Source organism: Dioscorea cayenensis, chromosome 13 (assembly GCF_009730915.1).
Source record: "Dioscorea cayenensis subsp. rotundata cultivar TDr96_F1 chromosome 13, TDr96_F1_v2_PseudoChromosome.rev07_lg8_w22 25.fasta, whole genome shotgun sequence".
Lineage (NCBI taxonomy): Eukaryota > Viridiplantae > Streptophyta > Magnoliopsida > Dioscoreales > Dioscoreaceae > Dioscorea > Dioscorea cayenensis.
The window spans coordinates 1-27,569 of NC_052483.1; the positions used below are offsets into that span (position 1 = coordinate 1).

The 27,569-nt window shown below is 33.3% G+C and overlaps 3 protein-coding genes across 5 annotated transcripts; 2 read left to right on the forward strand and 1 right to left on the reverse strand.

Moving 5' to 3' along the window:
* The first annotated feature begins 3,204 nt into the window (after window positions 1-3,204).
* LOC120274713 (agamous-like MADS-box protein MADS2) lies at window positions 3,205-5,603 on the forward strand. Its single transcript, XM_039281242.1, has 8 exons — window positions 3,205-3,224; window positions 3,334-3,412; window positions 3,534-3,595; window positions 3,693-3,792; window positions 3,881-3,922; window positions 4,007-4,048; window positions 5,211-5,278; window positions 5,372-5,603. Exons 1-8 carry the CDS (start codon window positions 3,205-3,207, stop codon window positions 5,448-5,450), a joined length of 492 nt encoding a protein of 163 aa, XP_039137176.1. The 3' UTR covers window positions 5,451-5,603.
* Window positions 5,604-7,365: 1,762 nt separating this feature from the next.
* Window positions 7,366-15,361, forward strand: LOC120274774 (truncated transcription factor CAULIFLOWER A-like). Its single transcript, XM_039281308.1, has 8 exons — window positions 7,366-7,638; window positions 12,775-12,853; window positions 13,042-13,106; window positions 13,193-13,292; window positions 13,430-13,471; window positions 14,148-14,189; window positions 14,281-14,417; window positions 14,874-15,361. Exons 1-8 carry the CDS (start codon window positions 7,454-7,456, stop codon window positions 14,977-14,979), a joined length of 756 nt encoding a protein of 251 aa, XP_039137242.1. The 5' UTR covers window positions 7,366-7,453; the 3' UTR covers window positions 14,980-15,361.
* A 236-nt stretch (window positions 15,362-15,597) lies between these two features.
* Window positions 15,598-18,740, reverse strand: LOC120274471 (E3 ubiquitin-protein ligase At3g02290-like). 3 transcript variants are annotated; one of them, XM_039281008.1, is made up of 5 exons: window positions 18,592-18,740; window positions 17,910-18,224; window positions 16,983-17,391; window positions 16,052-16,161; window positions 15,598-15,935 (listed from the first exon to the last, which is right to left on the reverse strand). In XM_039281008.1, the coding sequence occupies exons 2-5, from the start codon at window positions 18,030-18,032 to the stop codon at window positions 15,909-15,911; spliced, it is 669 nt and encodes a 222-aa protein (XP_039136942.1). In that variant the 5' UTR covers window positions 18,033-18,224; window positions 18,592-18,740; the 3' UTR covers window positions 15,598-15,908. The 3 variants fall into 3 exon arrangements, with proteins under 3 accessions (XP_039136942.1, XP_039136940.1, XP_039136941.1); XM_039281006.1 differs by having other exon boundaries at window positions 16,983-17,394; XM_039281007.1 differs by having other exon boundaries at window positions 16,983-17,394; window positions 17,910-18,140; window positions 18,592-18,729.
* Between the last annotated feature and the right edge of the window lie 8,829 nt (window positions 18,741-27,569).

The window sequence follows — 27,569 nt, forward strand, 5'->3', positions numbered from 1 at the left end:
TACAAATTATAAAGCTCCTCATTAGTTGTCTTACAAGTGGTGCTTATTACTATAATGTCTTTTTCAATTTTAAAATCTCTCACATGATCAAATGCCCATGTTTCCATCTCCTTAGTGGATGGTTGAGCAACTGTCCATCACTCCCTTAACCACCCACGCTCATTGGCCACACGTGAGCCCTCCCTACACATCCATCGGTCACACGCGCATGGGCGCCATCCCACATGCACGCGCCCATGTCTCTCGCCACACCCTACGTGCCCACCCAGAGCGGCAGGTCTTTCTTGGCGCCCACGGCAAGTTTTTCCGGCATTCTCGGTCATGCCGCAAAGGCTCCCTCGGTTAGGTAGATTTTTCGCTCACCCCGATCACGGTAGATTTTCTTACGATCTACCCACCGAGGGTTCCATACTAGAATATTTTTGGCATTTTCCTCCCAGCCAAGATCACCCCAATAACACCGAGCCACTCACCGAGCGCCCATTGGACCGTTACAATAAGGACCTCATCCATTTTTCTTTAAATCTTTATCTACAATAACAATACATTCCTATGATTATCTTTATCTACATACTAAATCTTAAATCCCAATCTTACCTTCTGACTTAGTCTCTTAAATGCATATTATATTAATTTTTCTCCTAAGTATAGTATCCGCTAGCTCATAAAGCTTTCTGAAAAATGTTCCTATAATCTAGCTAGCTAATCTAAGCTTATTATTCTGACTAAATTCTTTACCAGCACTAGTCGAAAACAATGTCAAAACCTTAGCTCATATTCCACTGTATTCGGGAACTAATGTAATGGGCTACTTCCGAGAGACAACATAGTCCATCATTTGCTCGTTGTTACATATGGTGCTGAAAATGCAACCCATCACTAGCCTGAGTGACGTATAGCTTTGAGTATTTGATCAAGATACATGTTAATTTGATATTCTAACAAAAAGTTGAACCGCTAGCTGTTAGCAACTTAACACAACGACCCTCTTCTTTTCTCATCTAGGCTTTGGAGCAACATTAGTAGAGTTACTATTGGAATAAATACTACTCAAAATTAAGGGGTAAGAACCTTCCCGTTAGTATATGTTTCATTTAGAACCGCAATTGAACTGATTGCATGCCTTAGCTCCTACTGCATGTTAAATTGAAGTTATTCTCACCAAGCTGAGGCCCCTTACCTAAGACAATAAGCTACTAGTTGCACATGCTTGTCCTCAAGAATCTTCAAGTAATTAAAGAATCTGCCTACTTCTGTAATCAATCTAGAAACTCCACTATACTTAAGTAACTATTGAAACTTGGAAGATCAATCTGGTGTTTACGATCTTCAAATAGCATGCTCATCTTTAAAACTTGATCATGATGTAGGTGTTCTCATTGCTATGGTAATCTACCAATAAATCACTCAGTCTCCTTTTCTTTTGAATGTTCATTTAAGGTTTATGATCAAAGAGAATAGTTAGGATTGTTCTACTAATTAGATAATGAGAAACAACATTTGTAATTCCTATTCCCGCAGTCTCTTCAATTCTCTTCTTCTGCGAGTCTAATCACCACAATAGATAACAAATTTTAAGAGTTTCTTTTTTAATTTGGTTAATATGTTGTCCATGGGCATGCAATTCCTTTATGTTATCTACTCTATTATAAAGATTCCAATAACAACTCTAGGCAATGAAAAGTCTATTCTACCCTTAATAATATAGAACTATAGTTTTAGCTAGTGAATTTAGATATACTAATGCTAGGCTACACCCTGAAAAGTAGTTATATGCAAAACTACTTTTTGCTATACCATCTGATAGTTCATCACATTACTAATCCTACTGAAACTCGGAGTAGATAACTCATACTAAAACCATATCCTATTTTAACTCAGATTAATCTAAAATCTGGATGATCATACTTGTATTTTTTATGAACTCCGTCAGCAGTTATTTCTAATGAAAAGAATGAGACATTTTAATTTGCATGTGTGAAAAAGAGATGGAAATTGTGTTCTTTTGTTTTGTAAGATTGAAGCGAGAGAAGTATTTGGAGTGAATTTCTGATATGATTTTCTTGTTTTTCTTTCATAGTTTTCCATTCTTTTCTTCTCATTTAAGTTCAATATTTCACAATACTTGATACTTCCAAACAATCATGAGAAAATGTTTTGTGAATTGTTCCATTTTTTCTGAAACTCCAAGCAAAACTTGCAAGTAATCAGTAGAATCAGTAATACAATATTTCCTTTATCTCGAAAAAGAAAAGTTCATGCAAATGGAGATTACTATTATATATGTTCTTTATTTTCTTGTTTTTGGCTACATCCTATGGCGTTTAATATTTTGTTTGACATATTTATATATGTTTTAGATCTAGATATGTATTTGAATAGTGCCTCTTGATATAACTTTTTTAGTTATATTTTTACTGTATAATCAAGGATAACAGTGAATGAATTGTTAAAAGAGATATGTTTAGGTTTCAAGTTCGTTGAAACTTTATTTATTCATTTGGTCAATTGAGTAAAGTATAAATCACAATCCATTAAAAAATTTGGAAAGTGATAGAAGTATAGATCATTAGAAAGAGAACTAAAACCAAAAGGCTTAAATTTTTTTAATGTCAGTGATGGACAACGATATCATTTAGAAAGCATTTGTTTAATATAAATACACTATATTGATGGTGATCAAACAGCATAATGCAGTGATAACAGACAATAGCAAGCTATTTTTTAATAAAATTTATTAAGTTATAAGTTTATGATCTCTTTATTTATAAAATATCACAGGATGATGAAAATGAAATCAAAATGGAACAATGGATCAAAACTCAATTAGTTTTACCACTCATCATCTTGATTATAATATATTTGATCTTCTTAGATTTTACAGTGGTAAAACCAATTGTGAAAATGGGTGACAATTAATTTAGGTGATTCATAAAGCACCTTCAAGAGTGTTTATACAAGTTCCAAAAATTACTTATGAAAGTAATTAAATCAAAATTGAACTAAATATCAAGAGTACTAATATAATCTTCTAAGGCTTTGTAGTTGCAGAAAATCAATTGAGAAAATGTTGATAATTGATTTAAGAGATTTTATATAAGTTTAATAATAAATGCTTTTGATTCTTGTATATATGCACCTCAAATTGAATCATAATAAGATATCGATTATTGTTATATGTTTTCACTGCACATACTGAATAAGATGGCGATGGATCGATATTGGTTGATTACTCTAAAATGTCGGAAATTTCTCATGTTGATTCCCCATAAAATATATCTTAATTTATCAGAATCTCAACATGTTCTTGGTTTCTTGTAATCTTCAAAACAGCATGTTCACAATACTTGACAAGTATAGGAAACATCATAATGCTACTTCAGATGTCACTGTTCCTGATAAAGACAACCAGGTAATCAGGATTATAAATTTTAATCATCCTAAAACTCTCATTCTAATAATCTAATTGCAAATCATATTCATGTTTTAATTGATCTTCATAGACTTTTTTTTTTTGCCTGAACATAAAGCAGGACAATTATGAAGAATATCTGAAGCTCAAAGCAGTAGTTGAATGTCTCCAAAAGTCTCAGAGGTGAACTTACTTAACTAATTATTACCAATTAACTTAAAAATTTACTTTGATTACTTGATGTTATATATGTATATATATTCTGAACATGAAATTGCAGAAATCTCCTTGGTGCCGATCTCGGCTCAATGAATGTTAAAGAGCTTGGGCAACTTGAGAATCAAATAGAGATGTCATTACAACAGATAAGATCAAAAAAGGTAAATTAATCAAACAGCTAATGTTTATATTTTTGCATGAATTAATTAAGTTGATGATCTTGATTATTTTGTGCATGAAAAATCACAGACACAGTTAATGCTTGACAATTTGTGTGATCTCAAAAGAAAGGTAATTAATTAATTAATTGATTAACTTCATCATCAAATGTTACTAATGTTGCCCACTCGTAAACTAAATTTTATGTTTGTGAAGGAACAAATACTGCAAGATGCCAACAAAACATTGGAAAGGAAGGTAAATTGATAGAAACTTGTTTTTCTTTTTCTTTTTTTTCTTTTCATATTGGTGAAAGTCCAGAATTGGTCCCTAAACTACACTGGAATATTCATTTCAGTCCTTAATTAAAGACACTTCCCTTTCTAAACTACACGTACAAATATGTTCACTTTGGTCTTTTAATTACACCTCAATTGGTCCCTAAATTATTGTTGGGTTACGTGGAGTAAGCTTAATTATATTAGGACTATATTTCAAGTAATTAAAGGATACGATGAGGTTGAGAACTCTATAAGAGATATAGAAGTTAAGCTCAACAAGAGAGAAAATAACAAAAGAAATATTTTCTTTCACAACTAGGGTTTGTTTCAAGACATCATCTTGAAGTTGTGGATACAAACACAAGGCTCTTTTATTCTCTTGGAAAAGTTATTTGGAGTTGAAAAGAGGTTCGAGTCTTAGTTAGAACTTTTTATCACTAGTTATATAGGTGACTTATCTTTCTGAGATATTTGTGTTGTTGTAGTTCTCTTATACTCCCAATTCTGTTATTATACAGTGGTTTCATCGATGTTTGTGGTATTTCCTCTTTGGATTTTCTACGTAAAATTTGTCGGTATTGTAGTGCTTGTTAGTCTTTTTCTTCTTGATTTGACTAATTACAATTACCAATAATTATACGGACATGTTCATTTTGGTCTTTTCATGATATCTCAATTGGTCCGTAAACCATACCCAATCATATTCTAGTCAATAAAAACAAAAATTCAGTTTGGTCCCTAGACTACACAATGTTCATTAAGGCCATTTTGTGGCACCTCGAATGGTTTATAAATGATACCGACATGTTCATTGTGGTCCTTAAATGAAGAAAATTACATTTTTTATTTTTGCAATAGAGAAATATGTTTACTTCCGCTCTTTAGTAATATACATGTTCTTTTTAATCTTTTTGCGTCACCTCAATTGAAATAAAAACTAAAACAATCCATTGAGCCAACAAATTATCATATCATCAATGAGTTTGGATAAAAGGAGAAAAGTAAATATCATCATGTCATTATCTTACCAAAATAAGATTTAGTTTGGTTTAAAGACCAGAAGTGAATATTTTGATATTTTTTTTATTTATTTACTGTTTTTTCAATCCAAACACACTAAGCAAACAAAATATCTGCAGTTAATTGAAGTCAATGCAAGGAACACATTCCATTCACAAGCATTCCTGCATCCATCTCTGCAAATTGGGTAAATAAATCTAAACTCCAAATTAATAAAATTCATGCATAATCCTTAATTATTTTTTTTACTGATAATATTCATGTTCATCTCTTTCTCCAGGTACAATCCAGTTTATTTACAGCAATCAAACACACAAATCACATCCCAGATTTCAGGCTTTATGCCCATGGATGGATAAACACTGATTATTCCAATATAAATATAAATATATAATAAATAAATAAATAAATACTCTTCTCTGCTTTTTACCCATATATATATATATGCCCAGGATGTTTTTGTAAATATTTCATGGGTGGTGGTAATTTCAGGCATTTGGAGGGATGCATTTGAAAAGTAAAAAAAAAAAAGTGATTTGATGGTTCTCAAAAAATTTTATAGTTTGTCATTTCGAAAACTTTGAGGGGGCCACGTGTAAAGTTGTCCACGTTTCAGACACACTATTTGATCAGACTTGTCACTCTCTCTCTCTCTTTCTCGTCCACACAAAAATCAAATGATATTTTTATTATTAAATAGTGACAAAAACTTTTAAGAATTATGACGAGGTCCCACTCCGAGTCCTTAAATGGAAAAAACTCTAATTTTTTTTTTCTTTTTCTTTTTTGCAATAAGACCCTCGGAAAAACCAGAAATCATGACGTGAAGACGTGTGTCCCCCACCCACCACCCCTTCTTTGGGAGAAGAGAAAGATATTTATCCGGTAAAATGACGTAAACACCCTCGAGTTGTACGAGTGGTCTAGAATTGGAAACGTGTCCAAATTTGGAAAAATAGCTCATGTCGGAGCAGTTCATTAGATTCTTAAAGCTGAGAATTAGAAAAGTGTTGGGCTGTCTCTCTGACATAAATTATCCATTTTTAGTCCCTCCAAAAATAGAAAAAAAGAAAAATACTTACCTTTTCTTATGAAATGACTTTATTACCCTCTTCTTCTTTTTTTTCTTTTTAAAGAAAAATAATTAAATTTTTTTTATTATTTTAATCTTGTCACATGTTGTTCAGGTAACCGTCAGCATTATTGGACGAAGTCCAATGCATCACGTCACTAATTCCTATGTTTTTTATTGGTGTGACTTTTCTTATTAATTAGGTGTGTGAAAATGATAATGTTTTAAATTATAGTCTTTATTTTTTTAATTAGTAATTAATGTAGGAATTGTCCCCAAGACTTCTTTTTCCTGCCACATATATTAATTTATTATATTCACAAAATTCACGCTTTTATTTTATTGGATCGTGCATATGAATTTACTCAAGGGTAACTGTCCGCTGATTTTAAAAAATTATTTAGTACATAATGTGATACATCAATCAAGAAAATTTGACATTTAATTAAATGATATTTTTTTTTCTCAATATTTTTAGTAATTTTTAGCAAATTAAATTTGAAAAAAAATATATATATTAGTACGATTTACTTGTGTTGTTATAATTTTTTTTTAGCATTAATAAATTATACATCAATATCTCGATGGTGTGGTTCACGACCCACTACCAAAAACTCTCACGTTCTGTACAGAATCCATTATATTTAATTAATATCTGTCAGAAAGAAGAATATTTTACTGGAATATGATATTTTACACTCTAAATGTTGCTGCCGTGTGATGCACGATGATCAATTTTAAAATAAATTCTAGGTGTTGTAATAATACACGTAAAATAGAGAAAGTCGATGAATCGATCAACCGAGATAATAACAAAAGAAATTATATATGTACTACATGAATTGAGAGGGAGGAAGGGATGGGAAAGAGATAAGAAGAGAAGGGTAGAATTGTAAATTGAGATTGGGCAGCCGTCAAGAGAAAGAGGGAAAAAAAAACTAAATTACCAAAAAAAGTAAGAAAAGGGTAGACTTAAGAGACACTAAGTCCATGCCCCGACACGGTGTACGGAAAGGGCAGTCCAAAGTAACGAAACGAAACCAAAACAGGGTGATTGGGCCAACGAGAAAACGCCACGTAAGCCAGAACAACGTTGTACCCAATGAGAAACCGACAACGCATCAATCAAAACCACTCTGGTTTCCGAAAACCGCCAATGGCTCCCCGGATCTAAAAACGTCGCCTTTCTTCCATTTAAAGCAAAGCGAGAGGAAGGAGAGGAAGGAGAAGGGCTTCGGAGCTCGGGTTTTTAGGGTTAGGGTTAGGGATTGAGATTGGGGCGCTGGAAGTATGGGAAGAGGGAGGGTGCAGTTGAAGAGGATCGAGAACAAGATCAATAGACAGGTCACCTTTTCCAAGAGGAGATCGGGGCTTCTCAAGAAGGCGCACGAGATTTCCGTTCTTTGTGATGCCGAGGTCGCCCTTATCGTCTTCTCCACAAGGGGCAAGCTCTATGAGTACTCTACTGAGTCACGGTACACACCATACTCAATTGTCTATGCTTTTTTTGCTTGGTTGTAGCGTGGAATTTGTGGGGTTTATCGCATTTCTTGTTTGTTTTAGGATTTCTGGAATTGATTTCGTTCTCAAGGAGTTTTCTGATTAGTTCATTGTTAAGATTTTTAATCTACTGAATGTTAGTGGCTTGTACGATTTATTCTTTTCGTGAGTACTGAGTCTTTTGGATTGTCTTTAGAGCCTAAGAGTAGGATAGTTAGTATGCAGAGTTTACGACTTCGGTGAAAAGTGCGCAGCTTTTTTAAAATTTCTTTTTGTATCTGCTTAAGATGGTTTCCGGGAGAAAAATTCAAATTTTAGGGTTTTACTGTAAAGATTTTGTTGGGCTTCATATGGAGAAGGAGTTGGAAATTTATGGACATTAACATGCTTGGGCGCATGGAGGCAGGAGTTAGCTTTGCTTGAAAGTTTGAGTTTTTTATGTGTTGTGCTTACTCATTACCTCATGGGTGCAATTGAGGAAAAGGAAAAAAGTGGTTGTGAAGTGTGATACATAGGACGCAACATATCAAGGCACTCCTTGCTGGAGAATGATTGACTTTAGCATATGTGACATGAGTTATTGGGGGCTCTATGAACTCTCAAAGGACACGCCAGTGTTAATAACTGAGGTCACTTTCTTAGAAGGGAGATTAATATATGAGACTCTTAGTTTTTGATAAAGTTTATCCATATGGGTGGCTTGGGCAGCAGTAGTTTCTCCTCGCTTAAGCATAGGAATTGTTGTCAAAGTTTCTTAGACTGGTAATGGTTTAAGTATCAATCAAGTCTTAACTTTACTCATTGGTCTGAAAGGGAAGTTCCTTTATTGATGTGGAAGCAGTGATGGCATCAGATATTTTTCTTCCAAAGTTAAAGTGGCATGCCTATATCTTTCCATTATATGTAAACCTGCAACTTAATATGCTTGTACGGATTATTTTTGCAAGAACTTGGTTTTCGCTGATGCTTGACTTAGAGTGCACTCCTAAACTTGATTCACTCGAGATCTTTTTTTTTTCTAATAGAAATGTACGCTTTTCATTGGTGTTTTATTAGCAAAATTAACGAAGTGTGACATTTAAGTTAAGGACCACAATAGTCAATTTAAATCTAAATTTCAATCAACCTTATCAAAAGAGTCAATCTAAATATGATTTAACTTTCTCATTTGTCTTCGGGTTTCCACTTTTGCTGTAATTTTTTTGAGATTTTTTTTTCATTATATACATCTTAAATTCCGATAATATGGTGCGTTACTTCTGTACGGATGTGTGCATGCGGCTGTTTTAGTTTTCGTGTTTAGTTGAATTGCCATATCTTTGATACAACTAAAGATAGAAATTTTGTTGTACAAGTCCTTTAAGAATTTTTAATTTTTTTGGGGGCCCAAATAGGGAATTAGATCCTTAGTATGAAAGTATTGAGTTCTTTAATATACCTACATTGAAGAAAATAATATGGTAATATATCACCTTTTCAAAATGCCGGAGGCATGTACAAAAGATCCTCAATGTACAAGCAGACCATGGGTTTAGGCACATGTCTTCTTCTTGGAATCCACAATATCCAATATCCAATAAGAGGATCCAAATATCGGTGAAAAATCTATCTAGTAATGATATGAAGGCTCAACTCTTTTAAATAGAAGATCCTCCAAAGTAATTTTGAGGAGTTGATCTCAATGAATAAATTTGAGCCTTTTATTATAAGAAATCAAACCTTTTAGTTAGAGTGATTTTAGAGACACCTATGGATGAGAAAATTTTAAAAAAATTATGTTTTTTTGAGGCATTCATTAGTATAAAGGTGTGTATATTCACTTCTAGGCGCATATGTTTAATGTAAGCTACATTACAATAAGAGGTTCCAAATATTAGTGAAAAATCTACCTAGCAATGATATGAAAGTTCAAGTCTTCCACTAGAAAGAACCATCCAAAATAATGTTGAAGAGTTGATCTCTAAGAATAAATTTGAGCCTTTTTTTAATAAGAAATCGAACCTTGTAGTTAGAGTGATCCTAGAAACACCTATGGATGAGAGGTATTTTTAAAGAATTATGCCTTTTTGAGGCATTCATTAGTATAAAGGTGTATATATTCACTTCTAGGCTCATATGTTTAATGTAAGCTACATCGCAATAAGAGGTTCCAAATATTAGTGAAAAATCTACCTAGCAATGATATGAAGGCTCAAGTCTTCCACTAGAAAGAACCATCCAAAGTAATGTTGAGGAGTTGATCTCAAAGAATAAATTTGAGCCTTTTATTATAAGAAATTGAACCTTTTAGTTAGAGTGATCCTAGAGACACCTATGGTTGAGAGATATTTTTAAAGAATTATGTTTTTTTAGGAATTCATTAGTATAAATTTGAGGCTCAAGTCTTCCACTAGAAAGAACCATCTGAAGTAATGTTGAGGAGTTGATCTCAAAAAATAAATTTGAGCCTTTTATTATAAGAAATCAAACATTTTAGTTAGTGATCCTAGAGACACCTATGGTTGAGAGATATTTTTAAAGAATTATGTTTTTTTGAGGCATTCATTAGTATATAGGTGTGTATATTCACTTCAAGGGTTGTTTGAAAATAGCATTCTTTCAATGTCGACATGTCTTGAAACATTATAAATAGCGCATACGTTTAATGTAAGCTACATCGCAATAAGAGGTTCCAAATATTGGTGAGAAATCTACCTAGCTATGATATGAAGGTTCATGTCTTTCACAAAAAAGAATCCTCCAAAATAATTTTGAGGAGGTGATCCCAATGAATAAATTTGAATCTTTTATTATAAGAAATCAAACCTTTTAGTTAGAGTGATTCTAGAAACACCTATGGATGAGAAATATTTTTAAAGAATTTTGTTTGTTTAAGGCATTCATTAGTATAAAGGTGTGTATATTCACTTCTAGAGTTGCGTTTGAAAAATAGCATTCTTTCAATGTCGACATTTCTTGAAACATTATATATAGTGCATACGTTTAATGTAAGCTACATTGCAATAAGAGGTTCCAAATATTGGTGAGAAATCTACCTAGCAATGATATGAAGGCTCAAGTCTTTCACGAAAAAGAATTCTCCAAAGTAATTAGGAGTTGGTCTCAAAGAATAAATTTGATCCTTTTATTTTAAGAGATCGAACCTTTTAGTTAGAGCGATTTTAGAGACACATATGGGTGAGAGATTTTTTTTTAGCCATTCTTTAGTATAAAGGTGTGTATATTCACTCCTAGAGTTCTGTTTAAAAAATAGCATTCTTTCAATGTCAACATTTCTTAAAACATTATAAATAATGCATATGATTAATATAACCGCAAGTGTGGTGTGATCATTATAATAAAGTGATTTTGAGTTATGCTATATTAGGTTTCCATCAATGATATCAAAAGAAAATTAGGAGAGATGCAAGAAGAGAATTTGTCTTAACCATAGCATTTGTTAGTGTCTTCCACCTGCTTGAGTAGACAAAAGAGAACCATGAAAATTTTAATGCTTGAGATAAAGGTCTTGATTGGTTCTTTTGAAGAAATGTAGCCAGTAGAGGGTATTATGTACCTCCTAGAAGAAGAATTCAGCTTTTCAATCAATCAAAAGGAGCTGTGAAAAATAAGGAAGACTGGGAAAAAGACGCTCATTCTTTTATGAACGGTTGCAATGTGTAGCGATCAACAAGAGATAGAAAACAAGATACAAATAAAGAAAATAAGAGAATTTAGGTAATTTGATCAATTTGACCTACATCCATGAGCAGAGAAAGGAGTCTTATTTCTTTGAGAACTGATAAAAGAAGAACTATGTAACCTTTAAACCACAGTTACTTATATAGCTTAAAACCAAACTGGTTCGGGTTCGGTTGGGTTGGTATCAATCCATACCTGAAAAAAAATAGATCAACTCGTGCTCTCTCTATTTCCACCACAGGTCTCATAAAAAATCTTCTCCAAGTTGAGCTTCCAAAAAACAAGTTTGGTAACTAATTGGGTTGTCTCACAAATAATTTAGGGCACATCACATGAACAATAGCCAATCAAATAAAAAACTTTGACAATAGGAGTATTTTTTATATAGTTAATATTTTAACTAGGCCATTTGAAAGACAATGTTTTCTACACGATATTGTTTGAAGCCATGAGAAAATAAAAAATTTATTAGGGAGGTGAGGTTGGATGATAAATTTGAAGAGTTTTCCCAGTAATATATTAAATTCTTATTTGAAAAAGTAAGGTTTGTTGATTTGGGGGATAATTTGCATGGTTCTACTTTTTTATGAGAAGAAACCTAACGTCGATAATTAGTTAAAAATATCTTTAAATATTATAAATATCTATGCAAGAAAAATACATATCTCCAATTAAGTACTCTCGAATTATTGTCTCGTATATTCGGTTATTTAGTGAGTGTACACCACATCTATATTTCAATATAATATTTGTAAAAATTTTATGGATGCTTTGCTTATATGTGAGGGATACAACTTCAATTAAATCAACTGTAACTTGTAAGTTATAATGAAACCTAATAATGTGGAAAAGGATGACTTGCAAATTTACATGAAAGGCATGAAATTTAATTTATTTTTTTATTAGAATAATTTTAATGTGTTGGATACATCACCAACATTTGTATACCTATTTTACACTAATTGAAATGTCTTCAACGTCTAGTTACTGTTAAAATTATTACAGCGCAATAAGAGAGCTAGATTTTTTGTGATCATTGATTGGTGAAGTATTTAAAGTTTTTTACCTTGTTCATACGCCCAGTGACGTGGGAAGGTCAGACTTAGACTTGTAAGTGTAGCTTTAAGATCTCATTGTCAATACGGTGGTTTTCATCCTTAAATACCTCATTTTAAATTTTGATTAAATAACAAGATGCTTTGCCAATGATATAGTCCAATCAATGGAGACATAGATTTGAGTTTTTGCCCCCCTTGCTTTTATGATGTATAGCACTGCAAGGAATGGTTTCCAATTACTTGAAGAATGTTTTATACTGGAAAATATTTGTCATGCAGAATCAAATGTTAATTTTTTTTTTTAAAATGTCACGTAAACTTTTGCACAGCAAAGGCATGTAGTAACTAAGATGCCATGGTTGTTTTTTACAGCATGGATAAGATCCTTGATCGTTATGAGCGTTACTGTCATGCTGAAAAGGAACTCATGGTTGGTGACCCCAAGTCTCTGGTACGTATGACCTTACTGAAAGAGACTTAACATGAAGACCGGCGCACTTTGCAGGCCATGATATCTGAAGGATTATTTTTTACTATTAATTATTATATATCTTCTTTTTACATTTTAAAAATTCAGTCAGAAAATAATTGAATGATGATGACTACCGCTGTATGTGCTTATCCAATGCTGCAATGCAGGGAAGCTGGTCTCATGAATATGGAAAACTGAAGGCCAGGATTGAAGTCATACAGAAAAGCCAAAAGTATGGTTTACTGCCCAAAAATAAAAATTATAGTTCCTTACAAGGACAATTGATTCTGCTTGATATCTGATAGTTACTATTTTCAGGCATCTCATGGGTGAAGAACTTGAATCTTTGAATCTGAAAGAACTTCAACAACTGGAGCAACAGCTTGAGGGTGCTCTAAAAAATATTAGGTCAAGAAAGGTAAAGTTACCTAATCTTCCTTTATTATTGAAAGTTACCTAATCTTCCTTTATTATTGAGCTGGAGCTCAGGGAGACTGTGAGGCATTATCCATTTTGGGAGTGCGTACTGATCCTTTAACGTTGCTTTTTACGCAGAACCATCTTCTATTTGATTCAATTGCTGAACTCCAGAGAAAGGCAAGTTGTGTTAAATTTAAATCTCATGAAATAAAATTTTTGAGCCATTGATTTTTTTTTTCAGCATGGATGATATTACATCACTTATAATTCTCTTTGTTCTCATCTTTTATGAAAAAAAAAAAACACTTCTCTAGCAGCTCTTTATGCTCAACTTTGCATCATCATATATATGCAAGGATAACAAAAGGGCCAATAATCTTTCCCTTGAAATTTGGACTCAAATAATCTGCAAGCATGCTCCATGATGCTTCTTCTGTGATTACATGTTCACTAGGACTCATATAGCTAGAGATACAGGTATCAGGCTAATTAACAGCCTGAGACATCTCTAAGTAGCTGTTCAAGAATTATAACCCTTCCATCTAACTAGTTTTAAAACTCAGACAAGTAGATGGTGCCTTATTTCTGGGTTTAGATTCAAGAGTTAATTGCTTAAAATCCATTGTTCGCACACAATACATCGAGTGATTGTTCAAACCTTATTTAAGTTCTATACAACTTAGAAATCATGCTACTGTTTATGTTAGTTCTTTGCAAGTTTGATGATGACAAAGAAGGGCTTTTGGAATCATAGGCAACATAAAATAAATATTATTTATCTCAGTCTCTATGTATGTAAGAGAAATACTTCTATCCAGTAAGTTATGATACTCAATGATGTTTTTTTATGCAGGAGAAGACACTGGAAGAGCAAAATAATATTTTGGAGAGAATAGTAAGAAAGATTTCACTGTCTGTGCCTACAATTTCATGCTCTCTTTATGATTTTACTGATAAAGAAATTTTCGGTGTCAATGGTGAAACAGCTCATTGAGAAGCAAAAGGCTGCTGGAGTATCCCAGCAAAGAGAAGGAGAACAACAGCCAGCAAATCCTCAAACTAGCTCTTCTTCTCCACCTCCATTCTTGGTGCAAGATGCTCTCCCAACAACCCTAAATATTGGGTATCCTTCATTAACCTCTGATGTTTACCATGCTTTTCATCAATCTAGGGATAGAAACAAAACTAAATCATCTGTCTATCTTCACTGTGTTGCTCTTAATCAAACTAGGAATAGAAACAAAATCAATTATAAAAATCATACTGCCTGCCAAGTACTAAAACCAATTAAGTTCATTTAAGAAGTTTAATTGATGGCTAGATTAATACTGCCATCAAACTAGGGATAGAAACAAAACCAATCCATTTGTTTGGTTTTCATGTTTTCATCAAATATCAAACTCTGCTCATGAAGAAGCTTAACTGATCACTAGTACTCCTATCAAACTAAGCATAGAAACAAAACAAATCCATTTGTTTGGCTTTCATCAAATAATCAAACTCATACTTCATGTCAACTACTCAGACCAAAATCATGAAGAAGCTCAACTGATCACTAATATTACCCATATGAATGCAGTACATACCATGCGATGGCTGCTACCGAAGAAAAACCGCCGCAGCCTCTCACTCAGTCGAACAGCAAAACATTACCGGCATGGATGATCTCGCATATGAATCGCTAGATGATGATGATTATGATGACGACGATGATGATTATGTGCTTTCTCTTTGTCCTCCCATCAGCAATTTTGTGTTTTTTTTGTCTCTCTCACCATCATCAAATAACAGCAAAGCTACTAATGGCAACTAGTTCATCCAAGCCCCCAAAACAACATTGTAAACTATGCTATGCTAATATCTATATATATATATATATATGATCATAATATTCTCCCTTGAGATTTCTAGAGGGTAGGGCCTTCTTTATGTTTGTCTTCTTTGCTAAGTGCCTAAATATACATTGTTAATTCATAGAGCTGACTTTGGAGGCTGATGGATTTGCAATGAACCCTTCATTTTGTTGTGTATGTATATATGTCTATATATGTATTTTTATGTGATGTATATGAATCTTGCTCGTCTCCATCAGCGTATTAATATTTCTTCTTCTTCTTCTTCTCTCTCTCTCTCTCTCTCTCTCTCACACACACACACACACACACTCACAAACATACTAATAGTACAATTTGTTTACAAGGGTATGCATGCAAACAATGGATTTAATGGGTGCCTAAGAAATTATAAAGTTTTACAAGAGTATATTTGAGAAAAGTACCAAACCAAATAACACAACAAAATAATTTCCAAGAAATAGAGCATTTAAGCAAATACTGGACCACCTGCTATTTTCAGACACCATCATGATGTAACCAAATATGATAACATGTTAATCAGTAAATCAACCATCCTTCAATATGTATATATATATATATATCATTTAATGAATGAAGCCAATCTTCTGGACTGAAAATTAAGAAAAAGAGAGATTTACACAATTACCCTTGACCATGCATAGTCTGCCTTCACTGGTGTTATTTACACAACTCAACAAGAGTATCATTCTATTTCCATAACTTTTGATGGAATGGAATAATGGAAATTGAACAGCAGATCACCTTGCTTCATTGAAAACCATCACCTAAAATAATACCAAATGCTCGCAATAAGTTTGTCGGATATAAATTACCAAGTGATCAGAGAAGTACGGAAATATATATATATATATATAATACGATGAAACATATGGAGTTATACCTTCCCACACACCGGACAGATTTCGCTTCTCTCCATCCACTCGTAAATGCAACTGAGGTGGAAATGGTGAGAACACTGCATCACTATCTTCGGGTTCTCCGAAGTATACTCTGAAATAATTGGCAAAGAACGTTATAAAAACTTACGTTCCATTTAAAATATCATATACAATGCTGGTAGTCTGAATTAATAAAACAGAATAAAGTGATATCAAATGTTATTTTATACACCAAAACAACATCAGAAAATAATACAATATCATATAACATGATTACCCATTATCCTAAGTTTCATCAATTACCTTAACATTATTTAGTCACGCCAAGAGAAAATTATCAAGAAAACGTGAATCAAGAATAAATTCAGCTAGATTTATAACATAGAGCTATGTGAACAATATAAAAGAACAACAGAATATATTCGACAGGTCGCCGCAATACAATGCTGAATGGTAGTCAAGACTCAAGACAGAACAGAGACAGGAATACCGAACAAAGGCCTTAGTTTATTAAGACAGACATATTTTTAAACTCCCAATAAGTTATCATTAGTTTTTGTCCCACATTTTCCTAATCAGATCCCGGCATTCTTTTCATTAAAAACTGTTCCCTAGAGCTAGGCAAAACTATAAAAGTACAGAATATATTCACCTCAATACAATGGTTGAATGATAAGCAAGACAGAACAGAGACAGGAATACCAAACAAATGCCATAATTTATTAAGACAAATGTATTTTAAACTCCCAATAAGTTATCATACTTTAATTTTTTTTACTCCACATTTTCCTAATCAGATCCCAGCATTGTTTCCATTAAAAACTATTCCCAAGAGGAGGGGCATTACTTATTTCAATACAAAGAAGAAGTTTGATTGAATGTAGTCAACGGAAAGCAGAAAAATGAGTAAAAGAAGATGATTCTAATAATTACCTTCAAGGCATGTTGGGCATACATCTTCATCTTCAGAAGAAGAAAAGTAGTATGTTGATCCACTAGTGACATCAGTGGATGAGTTAGAGCAACATAGTTTTACTCCATTTTTAGACCCACTACGCTTGTCCTTCTCAGCTTTTGTTTCTGCATTATTTTCATCAAAGTCTCTTCTAAGTGGTTCTGACTCTTCATGGGAATGGCTTGAACACTTCTCACGTCTGGAGACAAGTCTATCACGTGGCCGGGAGCATCTCGGATCGTCATAAGGTAATGGCCTTGGAGGAGATCTGTATGTATTGGGTAGAGAACTATCTTCAGCTGCCATAACAGAAGCCAAAGAAGGTAATTGGCGAACAGATGCAGAGGCAGCAGCATGCACCTCTCCTCTTTGGAATAACGCAATGTACTGCTAAGGTTAAAAAAAATCAGAAAGAACATTATCATATACTAATAACCAAATACAAAAGAACCTAGTCCTCCAAACTATGTTCCAAGTTTTAAATGATTTGCATGAAACACAATAATCTGCCCCAACTAATCACTCCTTACTGACATATGACTATTGTTCAGTAGGCAAATGTGTTTGACAATCAACTAATGAGCTTCAAACCTCTATACAGTGAACAAAATCAGAGTTTAAAGGTCTTCTGGACAAAACAATACAAATAAGCAGAAGGAACATTCCAATCACACTTCACATATAGAAGGGATTAAATTTCCAATCCATACTGAATCCAATCAACTAAAATATCAAGCATGTTAGATATACACAATTGTTCCCTCATGAACATTAAGAACAATATCTTTTGGCAACAATCACAACTAATCTAAAGATTAGAATGTAACAAGGAAATGCTCATAGTAAAAAATCCATTCTTTGATGCTAATACAAAAAGAAAAACAAGAAGATTCAGAAGAACATACTGCATGTGAGAGCTGCTGAGTTAAACATCTGAGACAGATACAATGTCTAGAGACCAAAGAATCAGAATTCTCAGCCCCTTCTCCCACGTCAGCCACACGGAAACAGCATAACAAAGAACCCATGCTCCCAGTCACAATCCCAGAATCAATATCTAAGAAATCAACTCCTCCAGTCCCATTAATAGAAACAAATCAGGGTTCCATCCCTCCCAATCAAATGAGGATTTTCTTCTAAAAAAAATTAAGAGAAATTACACTTCCCAGAGAGCCAAACTCTTCTGTCTTTCTCTAATCTCAACTGATCTCTGGATTCAACTAAGATGGATTACAAAACAAAGGAAAAGATGAAATCTTTGTGAGCGTCATGCTGAGATTTCAATTCCCAACAAATAAAAAACCCAAAATCCACGCAAAAACTTTATTCCAAAACTCTTTTGCAGACAAAATCAGCAAAGAATCATGCTGAAAAAAATCACATCCATTGGTACCAAATTTAAAACCAGAAACCCCACCAATATCCCACTTTTCCCAGCCTAAAATCAAAATCTACTTCCCAAAAGGTAACAAGTCAGCATCTTTTCGGAAATCAAACACCCATCCACCAAAAATCCCAACAAAACCCTCCAAAATAGGAACAAAATCCGAGAAAAAAACCAAAAAATTAGGAAACAAATCACCCTACCTTGGGGATTGAACTCAACTAGCGATCGAATCCGACAAAGATCGATTCAAATCGATGAATTCCAGCTCCAAATTTCGAGAAATCCATGGATTTTTCTGGCCGACGCCCAGTCGTGGCAACAAAGAAAAAGAGCGGGGAGATAAAAAAATATATATATAAATAAATAAATAAACAAATAAACAAATCGTATTAAAGACGTAACTAATAAAAATTAATTATAATAAAACACGATTAGTTAGCGAGCTATTGTTTAGTTTTAAGAAAAAAAAAATATATATATATATATATATATATAATATATCTTATTTTGATTCCCAATACATTGAATCTAAAACCAAAATAATACATAACAAAACATTATATATATAAATAAATGATGTAATTAAGGACATTAAGAGTGTAATTAGTGAAATTAATGGTATTAGGAAATTAATGGTATTAAAGATGGGTTTTTACAAAACTATTTCCAGACCTTGAAAATGAACCCAAGAAAAGGACAGTATGCTAATTATCTTATGTGGAGAAGATTGAGTGGTTAGTACAAAAAAAAGTAAACTGGATTCAAAGGGCGTGAAAGTATTATGATGTCTTAACTGGATGGTGATAACCTTTGTAATCATGGTTTGGGCTTTATGCAAATAAACCCTTGAAAAGGTTAAGAATGACGTATTCATCCTTCAAATGTATTTACTTTATACTTTCTAATAAGTAATATTAATGAAATCAAATTTATTTAAATTTTAAATAAGAAATCTCCACAACAAAAGAATTTGTCCCTATTTAAAAATAATAATATTATTAAAATAAATAATATAAAAAAATAATAATCATTATTAGCATCATCTCAAATCTAATTAATGGTTAGCATTTTTTTTAATGTGGCATAAAATTTTATCATGTAAAAATTATATGTTACGTAAAGGTTAATTATTTTTGTGATGAGTTATTCATACAATTTATGTCATGAATATTAATCAAAACTTTATGATAGTTACAATTGACAAGAATTGTTAATGACTTATCAACTTCTTAGTTTCAATTCATGTTTTTTCATTTTTTTTTTATGTTTTGTATATCTCACCCTTAGCGAGGTTGTTAGTCAGTTTACTTCCCTCTTTACTGTTGTTTTTTTTAATGTGTTTATCATGTTTTTTTCATTTTTTCCAATAAAGTTATGATTTATCTATTTTATTAACAAAAAAAAAACTTACCAACTTCAATTACAAAACCCCACTTAAAATGTAGGAGTACTAAATTATTTTTTAAAGACCTTCATGTCAAGTTTTGGCCAATTTCATTGATTATAAAACTAATTTCTTAGCATGATGTTGATTACTCCCTCAGATTCCAAAGTAAAATATATGTCATTTTAAGATATATTCAAAAATAGTTGTTATTTCTGATATCAAGTAATAATTATTTTTATTTAATTTTCACATCTTTAATTCCCTAAGTTATATAAATATAATATTTATAATCCTAAGAGAAATATATAATTTCAAAGGAGGGATAGTTTAGTAATTTGATTGTTTTTTTTTTTTTTATGTTAAACTCCTTAATTCTTGTGTAACATAGATGTATTTAAGAAAGGAGGGAGTATATTCCATTGGTTCAAATTATAGTCTTAATTTGTGGGGGACAAAGCTCAGGCAAAAAACTATTGATTACTTCAATGACAAAATTAAATTAAACACATTAATTAACTTTAATTTATATAAAAACATATATAGCACAAGATACAAGATTCTGCCAAGCTTTAATACAGGGTCCATGTCAATCTTGTCGGTGGACCAAGCACTCAAAAGAGACAGTGTTGGTGTGGTGCACTAGCAAGGCATTCACAAGCCAATGAATTCCCATCTTCTCAAACTCAAATGATGTGACTTCATTATGATTTCCACCACTTTCTAGTTAATGGATCTTGCCACTGTTCCACTAATTATAACAAGTGTATGGAAAAGAACCATGCATCATGCACAAGAAGAAAAAAGATATGTAAACCATTACTAGTTTTTTGAATGTTGATGGTCTTCTGATGGATGAAGAGATGCTGCTTCCAAGTGGCATGTATAATTAACCTTCAGATGGGTAATATCATCATTGCTAGCATTTAAGGCATCCATGCATGCCAACCCCACAAGAGAACATCTGTTGCACCACTTCCTGACATTATCTTGTTCTCTTGATCTTCCTTGATGTTCATCATCATTATTATCTTGATGAGTTGAAGAAGAAGAAGAAGAGAACTTATAGTGGTAGTGTTATCAATGATCACTTCATTAATATTTAGGGTAAGGTCATTGAGTGTAGGACAAGTAGGGAGGGGCGAATACCAGTATGGTCAGGTTATTAGTTGTTTACCACGTATGCATGAAAGGTCTAGTTTCTCCGCCAAGTTAGGAACTCATAAAACACTGTTAGATTATATTTATTAACAAGCTCAAATGCTTTCATATGACCTTTATTTCACCTTAACCAAGATTGACTTTCAAAAAAAGAACATTTGACTTGCAAGAAAATTAATCCTCATTATATATCATATATAGGAAAAAGATCTCATGGTCTCAAGCACATGCAGATCATCTGTATTTCCTATAGAAAACCACATATTATCTATATATATATATATATATATATAATAAGAGATCATAGCAAAGATATATATATATATATATAAATATATATGTCATGGAGGTTTCATCATCCTGCCACCTTTCCTATTGAACCATCCAGCCAGTTTCCAAACTGCCATGAACATCATTACACTCACTAACACCTTCGTCAGAGTTGTTCCTCCGGCGACGTCTACCACCGTGATCATCCTGGTTTCAATCATCTCTCCGGCAGTCTTCTTCTTCTTCATCATCTTTGATCTCCTTCTCTTTGTTTAGGTTTCTCTTGTGTGTTTATATATATTAACTCTTAGTTTTGATGGCCGGGTTTTATGGGAAGAACTCATGAGAAGGTGGGATAGTGAGTGGGCATTAATTGAAAGTGCTTGAGTTTTTGCCGGTGAGTCATTTCAAATGACATCTCTTCATCTTTGAGGCAAGCAATTAATATAAATGCATGCATGCAATCTTTGCCGTGAAAAAAGAGATTTATTACAAAAAGGAAGTTACGAAAAATATTTGAATTAATCCATTAATAATTTTAGAATATAAGGATTATTAATTTGGTGTGTTAGGAGTGTTTTTTTTTTTTAAAATATTTTTCAGTGAACTGGTCATGGGGAAATAGAAAATATGGTAAATATATAGATAGAGACATTTGGCGCTAGCGTTGGAGTATGCTTTGTGTTTTTTTTTTTTTTCAAAATAAGAAGTAAATATAATTAGTTCTGTGATTGGAATAATATAGTCATGGATAATTACTCAATGCGCATCAGATTTAGAAGTGGAAGATACTAATTAATGCCCTTTGATGTTATTTATTATTTTTTTTTTTTAAATGTGGATAAACCACAGCTTTATTGAAATAGCAAAAGATACAGTAGAACAGTCCTCTCACCAGAGGTGAGGAATAAAACTAAGTACAACATAACAACAACGTACGAGAAAACGAGAAAAAGCCAAAAATAAAAGCTGGACAGACGAAAAACACCGTCTGGCTCTTGATCTTGATCGCCAAAATGAGTGGAGACTCTGGCACTAAGGAAATTGAGAGAGCGCTTGATTCGTAGGGATGCCTCGGAGAGAGATTGCTGGTTACGGTCAGAAGCTAAAGAAAACCAAGAGAGCAGCATGTTAGCAGATTTAAAAATAATAGTGTAGAACGGTAAAGCATTAAGTTGAAAAATACGGGTATTCCGTTCAATCTAGATATTCCATAAGATCACTCGGGAGATGAAATCCCAGATGCATCGGAGTTGAAGATGTTATTGTTAATTATTTTTGTTTTAATTGTAGCAAAAGCCAACTAAATAAAGAGTCTGTGATCATTAATAATGATAAACTGAGAAAGCATATGTTTTAAATTAATAATAGTACCAATTAATATGTAAGTTACTGAAATTAACATTGTGTTGAAATGTTTTTATTATACTCTGTTCATTCTGAAATATAAGTCGTTTAAAAAAAAATTATTACAAAATAGTTGTCGTTTTATAATATAAGGCCATATTTATTCATTTTTTCTAATTTTATTCATCTTTAATTTTTTAATTTATACTCCTAAAAAAAATTGAAAGAATAATGTTTATAGTCAAAAATATATATATATATATATGGTTCCAAGTTAGTGATGGTTTAGTAATATTATTAATTTTTTTGTTAAATTATAAAAAAATTTAAAGCTAGTTTTAGATTTTGTGTAATATCTTTAAATGATATGTAATATTTTAGAATGGAAGAAGAAGAGCATCAAATTGCAAGCTCAAGGCTAATTTATTGTGTAATAATTCATGGACGACATATGAAATAATCAACTCATTGTTTGATGCACTAAAAACTTGGGGCTGTTTTTTTTATAAAATAAAGGCAATAAGTGTTGCTAGTCAAAGGCTAACAAAAAAATGTACTTACGAGTTGAGAATTGAATGTCTAACATGTACGCCTAATAACGCATGAACTAGCTAGGTTGTACGCCCAAATTTACCGTTAATAATTAAGGACTTGTTATTATTACTGTGTCTAGTGAGATTCGAATTTGAGACACTTGATTTTCTCACACTCGTCTTTTATAATAAGATTAATTATGAAGCTGGGCACTAAGAACTTTCAGCGGAGATTTTATTTTTTTTTATTTTTATTTTTTTTATTTTTTATTTTTTGCATGTTAATGGTTTTTCATAGAAATCTCTCTTATATTATTCATTAATTGTTTATATAGTTGCAAAAAGTTTTGAAATAAAATAAATAACTAAAAGTAAAAAGCATGCATATGTAATAGAAAAAGAAGATAGAAATTGAGGAAACGAAATTATTATATGGCAAATATCCCTTCCAATCATCACCTTATTATATGGTAAATACACTTCCCTGATAATATTCTGTAAAAGTTTATTATGCATATACATATAAAATATATGAAAATAATATATATATATATATAAACTATGTGAACTTGCAAGTGTAATATTGAGTCATACTATCTATATATGGTTGTTTCGGCATGTACCTTTTAATTAGGACTTGAAATTAAGATTCTTTGTCTAGCTTTGTGTTGGCAATGAGTGTGAGTTCCTGAGAGAAAACAAGCCAAAGTCATGAGAAGGACAGTGCTAGATCTCAGAGCCAACCAATGACATTGAAGCAATACACTCCTCCATTGGTTGGTCCTCTGCCATTAATTGTGCTTGATATATTAAGCATCCATGAAAGCCAACCACCTTCTCTTTCTTCTTCTCAATGACCTTCTTCTTTCTCTTCTCAATCTTTTTGCTTTCTCTATTCTATGAAATTATAATTTCATAGAATCATCATGTTATATATATGTTCAGTAATCAAACACATGATTATTAATTAATCAATTAATTCATTCATTAATAACCTTGAGCAAGGATATAGAGATTTTTCATCACTCCTAGAGAAACAGTACTTTGGCTATGATACAGTACTGTCCTAGCTACTCTCTCAAGCTCACTGTGAATCTCTATTGCCATTTAATTTGGTCCTTCCTATTAAATCACTCTACCTTAATTTCAATCTTCTATTAACTTCTACAGTTACTATAACTCCTGAAATTCCCTTATAAAATGAACAAAACACAATCTTTAGAAACTAAGAAGATCAAATCAAAGCTTTTTTTTTCCCCAAGATGAGCGGCCTAGCCGCTAAAAAAGGCAGGGCGTGCACAAGCCTAGGTGAAGCAAGTGAGAGCGGGGCCCTCACACATATGTGCGCTGGGACCATTCACACACAAACACTACTCACACTCCCAGAAATGCACCCTCACCTAAGATTCGAACTCTCACCACTTGTGAAGGGTTCTATTGGGGACCCAGCTATCAATAGACCACCTAGTCGTTGGTCAAATCAAAGCTTTGTAATATATATATATATATATATATATGTTGAATGTGGGTCCTGTGGGTCCCACTTGGTCCCACATGTTTTACACTCAAACCAAATCCCTCTCATTCTTTTAGTCCCACATTGCCTATTTTGAAGAGTTGCTAATGAACTCTCTCCTATAAATGCATGTCCAAACCATGAACCCAAAACACCCTTGCTTACTTACTTCTTCTCTCATATTCTCCTTCTCCCGGATGTGCTTTTGCGTACCTGGAACTGGGTGTGCTTTTGCGTGCCTGGAAAACCTAAACATTTTGTTCTGTGGTTCTCTGCCTGAACCTTGCGGGTGCTCTTGGGATATCTCAACGCCGAACGTGCTAGGCTACGAGAGTTCTTCCTTCCATGGTTAGTGTATCATGCGCTTAGAGTGAGGCTGGAAAATCCTGCACGAGGGAGGCCAATTCAGCGTTAGGGCAGTGCTTACGCACGCCTACCCCAGGCTGGAAATTTCTAACTGTTATTTTTGAATTATTATTGTAGTTTGTGTTTTGCATATTATAGTTTGTAGTATTTGCATGCTATTCAGTAGTATATTTCCTACATTCTAACGCTGAATTATTGTCTTATACATAAACTGTTTAGCCGCAAATATATTTCTGTATTTTGTAAGCATAATCTACAATATTATATTTTGTACGCATAATACTATAGACTGTATTTTATACATAGATATCCTGTATAATATATTCATATATATATAATACTGTATCTCGTATTCTTGTACATATAGTTCTACAATATTATATTTACGCAAAAACAATTTCGCGACATTAAAACTTGCTTGTGTCACATTAGTAGACCTTGAACTCGATTAACGTACATTACACACACACATGGATGCACAATCGATACTTTCGTGTAAACCCGCTCAAGTTTGACGGTAGAGGTGAACTTTAGGAGGTGGAAACATCAGGCTGAATTTTGGTTGTACACCTTAGGAGTATCCACAGCTCTTACTCTATCCTCTGATTATGATTCCTCTGATCTTGATCCTAGTGGACTTCGCCGATTATCCATCTCGACTGTAGACCAAACATCTAGCTCCTTAGCTCCTAGTAAAACTCCTGAAGAGATCGATTTCCATTGCTGCCATAGAATTCTTAGCATTCTTTCTGATCGTCTTTATGACAAATACTTTGATTATAAGACTGCTAAGGATATATGGAGTACCCTAGAAAAAGAGTATGGCCCTGATAATGCTACTAGGATTAGCCACCTGAGCATAGAGTTTGAAAACTACAAGATGGTAGATGGAGTAGAGATGGGAGAACAGATTCACACCTTTCAGGACTACCTTAGTGCCATAGAGAAGTGCGGTATTGTATACAATGAAAGCCACATTGTGTCCATTCTCCTGAACAAGATACCACTTTCTTGGTCAGGTTTTGCAAATAGACTTAGACACAAGATCGATTTCTTGGACCTTGTAGGAGTTTACAACACCATTAGAATTGAGGAAGCCAACCGAATCTTCTCTAAGGGTGTAGATCCTCCTAAAGGCCGGGTTTATCTAGCTGAATATAGTGATAGCCCTAATAGCTCTAAAAGCTCTAGGAATTCTCACTCTTCTAATTGAGATCGCCAATTTTTCCCTAAAGGGAAATCCTTTAAGGCCAAGGGCAAGCCAACCCATTCTCGTTCTCAAACCTCTCAGCAACCCAAATCTTCTGCTTCTAAACCTTATGAGAAAAGTCCTAAACACTGTTTTGTTTGTGGTAGGACAAACCATGTTGCTCGAGATTGCTTCTTTTGCAAGACTGAACTTGTCAGCAAAAATTTTGGTCCATCCAAACAGCAAGTAGATGTACTTGAGATGGGTGAACCTTCCTCTGGGACTTTCCTTAGGTCAGTATCGTTCATTCCTTCTGTCAATTTGACTTGTCAAAACCTAGAGTGGTTCCTTGATTCTGGTGCTAACGTCCATGTTTACGCTGATCGTTTCTGGTTCTCCACTTATCAGGTCTCAAGTGGAGGATGTGTGACTCTCGGAAACGGCTCAGTAGCACATGTGTTAGGGAGAGGACGGATTGATTTGAAGATGACATCTGGGAAAGTTCTCACTCTATTAGACGTTCAGCATGTACCTGACATTAGAAAAAATCTGATCATTAGTTCCCTTTTGATTCAGTCTGGTTATAAGATTGTACTTGAGTCAAACCGTCTTGTAATCTCCAGAAGTAATCTTTTTTTTGGTAAAGGTTTTGTATCTGGTGGTCTGTTCAAGCTCAATGTTTGTGAACCTTCTGATTTATCTATCAATGAAAGTTCTGATTATCTTGTTTCTTCCTCTTCTTCTTTTGTTGTCTTAAATATTGAATCTTCTGATCTTTGGCATGGAAGATTGGGTCATGTGAACTTTGGATCCATTAGAAGGTTGATGAACCTTGAACTGATTCCTAAATCCAAGATTGATCAAGTTTCTAAATGTCAAATCTGTGTTCAAGCCAAATTACCCAAGAAACCTTTTCCTCGCATTCACCGTAATTCTGAAGTTCTTGATATGATCCACAGTGATATTTGTGATTCTTGTAGACCTCCTACCAGAGCGGGAAACCGTTATTTCATTACCTTTATCGATGATCATTCTCGATTCTGTTATACCTACCTGATCAAATCCAAAGATGAAGCCCTTAGCAAGTTCATGATTTTCAAAGCCGAAACTCAGAACCAGCTAGGCAAGACCATTAAGGTCCTTAGATCTGATAGAGGTGGAGAGTATACTTCTAATGCTATGTCTTCATTCTGTGAACAGAATGGGATTGTGCATGAGTTTACTGCTCCTTACACTCCTGAGTCCAATGGGGTTGCTGAAAGGAAAAACAGGACATTGATGGACATGGTAAATGCCATGTTATTAAGTTCTGGTGTACCCGAGAACTTGTGGGGGGAGACTTTGCTCTCAGCTTGTTTTATCCTGAATAGGATTCGTTTTGAGGGTTGTAGCACAACACCCTATGAACTTTG